An 11,201-nucleotide genomic window follows, 5' to 3' on the forward strand; every position below is an offset into this window, starting at 1 on the left:
TTAGGCGAAACAAAAAAAGCGTCTGTCCGTCGCCTGTCCACAGAGAACTATCATCATCAGCACTGGCTCGAGCGTCGTCGTCTTCTTCCGCAGCTGGCTCGTTGGCTCCACTCGGGTTGCGCTCGTGCTCGTGCTCGGCACTCGCTCGTGCCACTGCTCCCGCGTTCGTCGTCTTCTTCTACAGCTGGCTCCGTTGCTGCTCATCATTCCAGCGTGTAGAATTTCACTCCTGTCGTCATAATGGGCAGGCCGCGTCTAAAGGATGTGATCCATTGCTTAAGGGGGTATGAACCATTCATTGTCTTACGTAACGGACGGATTTAATTTTGAAGCAATTTAATTACGAACAATCGCAAGCGGCAATGGCGGGCGAGTGCTGCTAACCATGCCATCGGCGAAACTCGAGACAGTGACGTCGTTCTGTCTGAGGCAGCCGAACGTGTGTGTAACCTCATAATTGAGAAATTATGAGGTTACACACACCGGGGCCGCACATTTCAGCTTCGCTGGTCAACCATCTTCACGGACTGGAAGGGCCGACAATTTTCTTTACATATTAGAGCTGATATGGTCCATAGGAGCACTTCATTCTCCAGAAAATATATTTCCTTCATGTATAACGAACATTGTTTCTGATATAACCACGAAGCAGGTTATACAATCAGTGGATGTAGATGTAGAGCCTTGGTATTAGTGGCACATACCCACTCTGGGGATTGGCCAAGAACCGGGTAGTTCGATATAACAATGAGAAAGGAGATTTATAAAATAATGCAAACCTAAATTTGAGAATGTATACGCATAAGAGAATGAATAGGTGGAATACATCACATGACTTGAATAAAGAAATAAATGAAGACTAAAAAAAGTAATAAACAGCTAGTCATCAAATTTGTCAAAGTATTTCGGAACCCTAGGCCCTGATTTTATCTAAATCTTTCTGATCTTGCAATGTAATCCAGGTTGGCATCGACAGCCTTCCTGTCGGTGTGCCCAAGGGTAGAGTGGACTTGTTCCATAAAACGAAGTACTTCTTTCTTCTTTTTATGGGGCTATACGTGCCAAAACCAGTTATGATTATAAGGCACGCCGTAGTGTAGGGCTCCGGATTAATTTGGACCACCTGGGGTTCTTTAACGTGCACTACAACGCTAGCACACGGGCGTTTTTGCATTTCGCCTCCATCGAAGTAGCATCGTGAGACACACTGTCTGTGAAGTTAAGCCTCGCGACACGATGCCCAGTCGCGCAGGAGGTTCACTCTGAAAGTTCACGCTTATGGGACTGTTCTCGATAAAATCCACTACGCCGTGCAGGAGAATAACTTGATTATTTGGACATGCTGGGAACAACCCCTAAAATTGCATTTTTTGTATCTTTATGAATGCGAAAGCTAGGCAAGTTTCTGGAATCCATTACCCGAACACAATGCGGCATATCTTGATTTACTGTGATTACTGAGCCATTGACATTGTGTGAACTTTTTTATCTATGCCTTTGTGTCGCGGTTGCACTACAGACTTGGTTATGAGATGCTCTCTTATTATGAGCCCTTTATTGTTACAGATTATACTTGTCACACATTTTTTTTCTCCCTACTGCCCTTTACGGTATAAAAGACGGCGCCTGCGAGTAGTCCAGCTACACTTGTGTGGCAAAATTTCCCACCATGAAGGCCTACGTATTTCTGGTGATCCTTAGCACAGCTTGTGGTGAGTTGTGATCTTATATGGTATGAAATATTCATGCCGTTAGAAGTAATGTGCCTATAAAAGGCATTTATATAAAAAAGTTGTTTATATTTCCTATTGATGTTCATTTAGACGTTCATTGCTATTTCAGCCAACAAAGCAAATCGTTTCCTTGGGGAATGCTCAAGAGGCTAGGATATTGTTTATGAATATGTGAAATAGTGCACAAAAATATCGAATCTATTGAATAACTACAGATACGTGATAGATAGCTTCGTACAATGGAGAAATTGACCAATTTAAGCACATAATGATTGAGAATATTCATTCTGTGCTTTTCTCGCTCGATTTCTAAGTACATACAGTGTTTTGTTTTTTAGTTACAGCCATTGCATTAATTTCAACCACAACACTATGGTGTTGATTTTTACGTGTTTGTCTGTAATGTTTACTTTTCTGAAAAAAAAAACTGGCCCTGACAACTGCAATCTGTAGTCTGTAATCTGTACTTTCCTGAGAAAAAACTGCTCTTGACAAATACTACGATTATTTCACCGCAACATGCACGGAGTTTACGAACAAAGCATACTTTCATTGTGAAATCATTTGTCTTCATGAGCTTCACGAAGTTGTGGAACCTGATTGAGACTAACGATGAAGTCGAGAGCTTAGAGTTAATCGAACCAACTCTAGTGGAAAAGCTGCCCATAGTGCCCATGTATTGAAATCGGGAACCGCAAGTGCGCTGCCATGTTGCTACTCTATGCTGGCGCGCAGGCGCAGACGACGAGGTGCCATTCAGATAAGGGGCGCAATCAACGCGATTCCAAGCCTCCGTCAGCATGGTAGCGCCATATAGTTAAGGTGCCTGCAAACGCATCCTTTTAGGCACCTTAAATTTCGCATAAAACTTTTCTAAATAGCCATCGAATGTGTCTGAAAAAATGTACGGAATTAACTTCAAACGTTGTCCGTGCCTACGTTCTACGTGTAAGTGCTTGCTCTTGCTTAATATGCAGACTATTTTTAGTTCTGCAAAAATGAGTCGTAGCAACATGGCGGCGCCTTTGCGCTTCCCGCTTTTTTGGCCCAGCTTTTCCTCTAGAGTTAGTATACTAACTATATGGTCGAGAGTATCCTGCTTCGAGCAGTACTAGGACCAATGATATAGGCGACCTTGCTCTTTAATTATTGCTTATTTGGTCTACAATCACAACAATAATTTAATTAGTGTTCTCAAAGTCATTGCGATCGTAGCCAGCGATTTCTTCACTGTGTTTCAACCAGGTCTGGATCCAATAATTTTTGTGGAATTTTCAGCGCATTTCTCGCATCTTCAAAATTATAATATTTGTATAGCAACTAAACAGATTAAGGATTTTGAATTATTTAGTGATCTTTCAAGTTTACAAAATATGAACTCCATACGAAATCTCGCTGTAGAAGGGTCAAATTTGAGAATGCCAACTATTTCATGTCTATAGCAGGCTTGAAAAGCACCCATCGAGCCACTTGGAAATTATTCCCGGTGAAACACATTGCGCGAAACAATGATAGAAGAGTATGCGCTACATAGAACGACATACTCAAACCGAGCAAGAACACCGATTGGCAAACCTTCCAACTCATTTTACTAAATCATTTTGCGCCCGTTATTCAAACCTGCAGCTGAATTCCAATCAGAAGTGTTTAAAGATGCATGTAACCTAAAATATCATAACATTCATCAATGCTTTTCCTGTTGATGCATTAGGTTATCGTACAAAATTGTGTAGACATCTCCTAAAAGAATTCATGGGTTAACGGTAAATAGCAATCGCATAAAATAAAATTTGCCTCGTGTGTTTGCGCTTTCCTACGAATGACGTCGAATCCCGTTAGTGTGGCTGTGGTACTGTGTACAACGTATAAGCGCCTCGTCGCATTGGAAATCGGTTGCACCAAATCCATGTATTGCGGACTGCCACGTTTACTTAAACGACATGACGAATTGTTATTTAACATGCTATCTGAATACGGAAATTGAGTTATATTTTTAAGCATCTATAAAGCGCACAATTGGTAACCGGAGCCCACGCAATACTCCAGGTATACTTTACCCCCATTTGGGCTCCCGCCACACATGATGGTTCTTGTGAACACATCACCTTGAATATGTAATCGTTATAGAAACGCCCGAATTGATGAATTCATTCACGGGGACTAATTGAAAACTCACCTTTTTTGTGGATTTATCCAGCTTTAAATGTTGAACAGCAATGCGCTGGGAATGCGGACAGAGGGATCTGCAACCTCAGCCTGCCAAGGTGGTGGTTCAACACAAAAACAGGAAAATGTGAGCAGTTTAACTACGGCGGCTGTGGTGGAAACCATAACAGATATGACACGAAGGAAGTTTGCGAGCATACATGTGCAAATGAAAAGGGTGAGTACCCATCAGGTTTAGATTGCAGACTACAGGGAAATGAGGGATCAAGAGCCACATTGGCTGTAACGATATTTGCTTGCTTCTGTATGAATCGTGACTTTTTTTATGCGTGTATAGTGTAGTAGAAGTGCACAGGATATTTGATGTAGGACTTTTGTTAAAGGCCCAAGAATTTTGCTCCAGATAGTATGATTCATTAAATGGAAAATTGCATTAGGTTACGTGAAAAAAATTCAGGCTCGTGTTGATGATATTATGTTTAGTCTATCTACCACAAACTATAGTAAATGTCGTTGAGCCAGCAAAACGTTATTGAGGCATGCGCCCCCTTAAACTCTGTGGATAAATTTCCAGATTTTCTTGCATTAAAGTTAGCATATGAAGTACGCGCATCCACTAACATCGCATGAAGGGAAACTGCACTCAAGTATATTGGAGCGGCACTAGAAAATTAGCAAAATAGCGCGCCATATTGAACGGAGCAAGCAGAACTTCGTGGAAAGACACATAAGTCGAGGAGACCTGATTTGTGTGGCCTCTTGCCACTATTTGTAACCTACTCTCTGTAGCATATTGTGGCACATGTTGCAGGTCTTCCACTCTTCTCGAAACAATATACGAATGTTACATCACTGGTTAAGTTTCTTATATCGAATTTTAAATGTGTGCCTTTCAGATTGCGGGATGCATATCGCTTGTTTTAGTACAGCTACGCTACCGATATTTGTTATTCAAGAACGAAATAGGCACATGTGCATGCACAGTGATGGAGCCAAAACTGCGAAAATTCGCATCTACATTTGTAGAGCAATCGCTGATGGTGTCGTTGCAGTATCTACAGTTATATAAAAATAATGTTCATTTATGCACACTATTGCAAGGCATATTCTCGCGCACATTTCTTAATCGTGTGAACGTATAAAACAACTGACAAATAAATTCACGTATATCGCCTTCTACTACTAAACTAAATAATGTATGTAGGGCGTGGGTTAGGGGGCAGTCTAGTAGATTCTTAAAAAGGTGAAACCAAACAGCACATCATGAAGCAGTAAGATTTTTGCTGGAAGTCTATTTTTAAATGTGGTCGCACGAGAAATTCTGTTTCTTCATTGGTGCAACTGCATTTTTATTATCGTAAGCTGCCAGCAATTGACGAAGTTCTTTCAAAATTCGCAGAGACTATATTGACTTTGTAGAGTACATAAAAACATTAAAAGAAATCTGGCACTTGTGTGAAAATAAACGTTGCTATGTGGAGAATAAATTCTATTATGCAGCTGGTTCTCGATAGCGTGTTGCAAAAACCTGAATGCTACATCATTAAGACTGCTTCAATATATTGAATCTCTGTTTTTACTTGACTGAAGTCATCGCCATGTTGTCGAAGATGATAATATATATATATATATATATATATATATATATATATATATATATATATAAATGCCTAGTCCCAGCTGATCAGACAAGCTAGAGGTGAAGTTTTCTACTTCTACTACTTTAAAAGCACAAAAGTATATACGTGAACAAAAAGAAATCGATATTTTACCATATTTTGATGAGTGTGAAGGCATAACCACTTCGCAAACTGAAGGCGAATCACACCCGATAGAAATGCATAATTGTCCCCAGACCTACCGGGGATATCGTTTTTTCGGCTAGTGCCAAATGAATATTTACGGTTGGTTGAAGATTGAATAATTTAGCACGTAATTTTTCTTTGTCAAAATAATTTTGTCATATTATCCTGTGCGCACAAACATTGCTGCTGGAACCTAATTCTGTGGGGATTTAAGAAAACAAATATGTCCACGAATGCACTTGATAAGGCGGCATGGTGTGAATATCATTCTACGTCGATCTGGTCACATTCTGTTTTTTGGCATTTTCATTTTTGCGGGGTACCAGAGAAATAAAAGTATTACCTCCTCGGTATACTTGGTAATCAATTGGCATCAATACTTCTTGCATGAATGACGCGGTGAAACTAAATAATTTCTACAAACTGACTGCAAGAAAACTTCATGTTACACGGAGTCTAGAAATGAAAAAGTATATTGGGTGTTCGTTACGATATTCTACGTAAGTATACATTATATTTCCGTTTTTAGATTACACTAAAAGTCACGATTCCAACTCCAGTGCTTATACTTGTTAAGGATCCTAATTGATCTCCTTAGATGGTATGCCTCGTGGGCTGACAATCGAGTTATTACCAAATTAGAGGTTTTACGAATGGTGACAGATACTTGCCATAACACCTTTATTACTTTCACGCAGTGACACAGCGTTATCCATTTTTGTACTTTTGCTCACAGTGCGGGTTGAGGAAATGTGTCGCCGTCCGCCGCACCGTGGTCCATGTCTCGCCAATATGCATCGATTCTACTATAACCACCTGACGGAATCCTGCCGCCCTTTTGTCTATGGAGGTTGCCAGAGCAATGGAAACAACTTTCAGTCATACTTCGATTGCATGAAAGTTTGTAAGGGAAGTTTACTCCCGTAGAGTGTGCAGCAGTTTGCGATGATAAAATAAACTCGCAGAGATGTAGTTTGATTTCTTGCAATAAAAATCTATTCCTGAAACGCTTTTATTTCAGATAATTCAAGATGTTATCGTGTAAACATACATGTAGAGCCGTTTTTCACAATATCTTGGGTGAAAAGAAAGTACACTGACACTGAGCAACATGCTAAGGCGTTCATGCTTTGAATAAATTAGATGTACGAAGTAGATAACTTTAAAGGTTGTCTTACTCTTGCCATTTTTTTACTGGTATTAGTTTAACAAGGCCGTGCAGGTGCAATATCTAAGCGCCATACTAGATCCTAGGTTGGTGGTCACATTGCTCACATTACGGTTCAAATTTCAAGCGCATTGTCGTCTTTTACCATGTATTTAACGCTTCCAAGGGGACAAAAGCAGCGTTATTTCATTCGTATAGATGAGGATCACGTTTATATTCTAAAACGACGTATTCTGCCGCTTTTATCACTATTGTCCCCGTATTTTCCCCTATTTCCTTCTCCTTGTTGGTCGACACAAAGAAAAAAAGAAGAGGTTGTTTTTGGGCTGACGCTGAGCTACGAGTGTAATTTTAGTAAGCTATTGATTATGATAAGTCAAGTCGAAAAGCCTAAAAACATTTTTATGCGAGAAAAAAAGTGGGTTGCACATGTCCCACCATTCTCCGAGGCCATTTTCATCAAAGAGGACATCTCATGGCCTCGTTATCCGCTTCTACCTTCTCATGGCTGACAGTAAAAAGAACAGAACGAGCCTGCACGCGCATATTTCACATGCTTTAGTTGAGTTTATTGAGCAGCCTTTGTACAAACCTCGCCTATTAGGGCTACCTAATATCACAAATGTTTTGATAAAAGAAACTCATTCGGAATCCTTAAAGGTTATACGTCGCGCTTATACATAACGCGCTAATTCCGGCACACAGCCATTGGGATTATCATCAGTGGGGGTATCATTGGCAACAGCGGGTATGACAAAGTGAAACACCTATCAAAAACAGAATGAGAAAAACACACATCCATGACAAAACCATGGCCTTAAAGTATTTTCGACAACGAGTACGGAGAAAAGTGGCCTTCGGCAATTTCTCTGTCATTGCTCTTCTGCAAGCAATATGTGTACTTAAAAGAGTCGCCATTTGCCATTGTGATGACTTGAAGGAATGATAAAAAATAGTGGGACGTAGCAGAAAAGAAAAATAATTAACAACTCATGCTACTATAGAATTTTGTTGGCGAATATAAAAAAATATACTAAATATGTCCAGTAACCTAGAAACAAGGACAGTTTATAGAATTTTGTTGGGGAATATCAAATAAAAAATATACTAAATATGTCCGGTAACCTAGAAGCGAAGACAGTTTCTAGGTTTCTTTATGAAACATATTGCAATTTACGAATTGTAGGCGGGGGGCTTGCGACACGCATCCACTTGGAATGAACTTCCAGAATGACAACAGTTTGGAGATATGCGCCATCAAACTCGCCGTAAAAGTGCACTGTTGCTCCACTTACATTTTGCCAAAATTCTGTTTAATACATTGAAGCACTAAAGTAACTGAAACGCCCATGCATTTCGTCCAACACTTTGGGAAATATCTCGAAACGGCTGTCAACCTGGAAATTTATTTCAAGTGCTTGCGTCTTGAAAACCCACTGGCTACAATTCGTAAATTGCAATATGGTTCTTAATTTATTTATCTAAGACGTTTATTAGTAAATGTTTGTTAAGTAGTTGAATGTGTGTTTCGATTTCTAGTGCTACTTATGTCCGCCTGTTCGAAGAACCCAGCTCTACAATAAGAAATATGCTACCTGCCACAGGCGATTTTTAAAAATTCTGTGAAGCTTATTTTTGAACACCCAGCATATCCATTACCAAGCATACATGATGCCCTCGACTGCATCCATGGAGCCAGCTATTTTTCGTACGTCGACCTGCGGTGTGGCTGTTGGCAGGTTGCCGTGGATCCTATGAACCGTGAGGAAACCGCATTTATAACACCTGATGGGCTATACCAGTTTAAAGTTATGTCATTTGGTCTATGTAATGAGCCAGCGACATTGGAGCGCATGCTGGATTCGCTCCTCAGAGCCTACAATAACCTAGAGGGCGTTATTGTTTTTCAGCCACATTTCCCAGCCATATTCAGGGCCTGTCGGACATTCTCCAAGTGTTCTGCCGCACCGGTTTATGCTACACTAATCCAAGTGCCCTTTTGGTCGCCGCGAAATCACACTGCTTGGTTACCGTGGTAACAGTGTCGGAATCAGACCTAACCCACAAAAAATTGGTGCCGTGAAGCATTTTTCTGTGCCTTGCTTGCTCTACTAAATATGCACGCTTCTTCAATGGCGCTGGTGGAGGCCACAAAGAGCGTTTTGGTGGAGGCGCTGGGTACGCTGCCTGATCATCACCATCCCCGAAGCACGAAACTTCGATACGGTAGCCGTGTTGCTCGCTCGGCGATGACCAGTGAAGCACCCACTGTGCCACAACTTACTGCGCAGAAGCTGTTTCCATTTTCTTAAATCTTGCCGTTTCAAAAAGATCCAGGCACCTTCTGTGGCACTGGTGACATGGACGTCGAATATTCCATCTCATGTTATGAGTGTGTCAACAAACAGAACAGGTGGCAGGATACGCTTATGCTGGCCAATGTGGTATTTTGTTTGACAGGAACCACGCGCGCCTGGTTCGAAATGCATGAGAACGACCTGCCCTATGCAAAGAACAACTCAATGACTTGTTCCGCAAGGGATAAGGTCGTCAGCTAGCCTCTAAGAAAGAACATGGTATTCGCGCGCAGTCATCGATGAAATCAAGCATTCGCAAAAATACCACAACCCAACTGAGGGGAGAACGGCGGATAACCTCCCAATATGTTTCGCGTGCTCTCAAGTAGAGCATACTGTTGTTGTTGTTGTTGCCTGAAAACAAGGCTCGTACCCACAGGGGCAACATTAGATTGTTTGAAATGTGCGTCAAACGAAACGCAAAATGGGGGAAAGTCAAACATCTAACACAAAGCAATAGTCAACTCAATGCCAACAGAAATTTTGAGAGGGCATATTCATAAATTTAAGAAAAAAAATAAAGTGAAGTGTCCCACGGTCCGTACCCTAGCAGTGAAGCCTTCCTGACGCTTCAGTAAACTTGCATATTGCAAGGCACAGCTGGAGCCGCCTCTACCTCTTCTTCATCGGTGCCGGCCTATTCTTGCAGTCTTACTCAACCTCTTCTCAACATAAACAGTTATATCTCAAATGCTTAAAGCAGCTGTCTACGCTTTGTTTGAATACCTTAGATCATAATACTCTTGTTCGCGCATTAATGGTGCGAGAAATCCGTGTTGTAATGCATTTCTGCACAAAAGGGGTGGCAACTCTTCTCAAGTACATGTCTACGCTTGACACGCAATCTACACGCCAGTCTTACGAAGGGTCTCTCACATGCTCATGCATAAATTAAGTCCCGCATTTGCCCTGATCCGATAGCGGTGGCCGCTGCCCTTCCGTTTGCAGTAATTTTTATTCTAAACTATGGCAAGATGGACGTCACCGCAGCAGACTTATTTCATCGGCCTTAAGCATGTGATGCCCACCAGCAAGTGATTTCGACAGGCGGCACGGTATTAAGCGCAAACTTTAGAACACTTCATGCGAAGGTGTTAGTCCGTGCTATTAGAGCAAAAGAGGAGCTGCTCAAGCTCCTTGCTTCGGCGAGGAGGCAGGCGCCATCCAACACGTCTTGTCCTTTGAAACTCATCGCTTCTAAGAAACCTACTATTTTCCCAATCAAATATTCAAATTGCAACGTTAGCAAGAAATGTAATTGATTACCAGGAATGATTCACATGTAATACGTTGCCTACCAGTCTTGTGGCTTGGTTCCACAAATGTAGCAGCAACGTACAAGTTCTGTGTTATCGCTCCTGTGTGTGGAAGAAAAATTAAATACTTTTGTTTTACTAGCCAAAACCACGATATGATTATGAAGCACGTACGCGGTAATGAAACGCCCAGAATACATTTAACCGCCTGGGTTTCTTTGACGTTACCCAGCGCAGGGGTGTTTTTGCATTTCGCCCCATCGAAATGCGGCCAGAGCGGCTGGTATCTAATCTCGCGCTCTCAGGCTTCGCAGCACTACACCATAGCCACTACACCATGGCGGGAATTTATCTGAACGGCTTGTCGCAAAATAAAAAAAAACTGAAGGCGAGCGCGGTGATGACTAGCCCAGCTGATCGGTTAGACGTTATTGGTCGACATCCAAAGACAATATGGTTGTTATCTCATACGCGAATAAGTTGTCGCAAAGGTTAGAAAATATTGAAGGGCGATATTACCACCTAATAGTGGCGGTGCGCAGGTAGGTAGAGCGCGAGTGTAGTCCAGCAATAAATTGAAATACATTACTGGGTGAACTGGCACCCGCAAGTGAATCGAACTCGGCGGCGATGGAAGTAGCAAGCGCAACGTCGGGTGTTGGGTCGAATTTTTTTTTGTTCTTTATTCATAAACGCTAGCATAATCTCTTAGCATA

General features: G+C 41.5%; 1 protein-coding gene across 2 annotated transcripts in view; it reads left to right on the forward strand.

Annotated features, from left to right (window-relative positions):
• Positions 1–1,610: 1,610 nt before the first annotated feature.
• Positions 1,611–11,201, forward strand: part of LOC125946965 (boophilin-H2-like) — a 51,615-nt gene continuing 42,024 nt past the window's right edge. Inside the window, exons 1-3 of one of the 2 annotated variants that reach the window (XM_049671194.1) lie at positions 1,611–1,712; positions 3,931–4,116; positions 6,441–6,664. In XM_049671194.1, coding sequence (XP_049527151.1) covers positions 1,670–1,712; positions 3,931–4,116; positions 6,441–6,631 — 420 coding nt within the window. In that variant the 5' untranslated portion in view covers positions 1,611–1,669 and the 3' untranslated portion in view covers positions 6,632–6,664. Of the gene's footprint in view, positions 1,713–3,930; positions 4,117–6,440; positions 6,665–11,201 lie in introns of those variants that run through there. The other variant, XM_049671195.1, reaches the window with a different exon arrangement.

This window comes from Dermacentor silvarum, chromosome 7 (assembly GCF_013339745.2).
Source record: "Dermacentor silvarum isolate Dsil-2018 chromosome 7, BIME_Dsil_1.4, whole genome shotgun sequence".
Lineage (NCBI taxonomy): Eukaryota > Metazoa > Arthropoda > Arachnida > Ixodida > Ixodidae > Dermacentor > Dermacentor silvarum.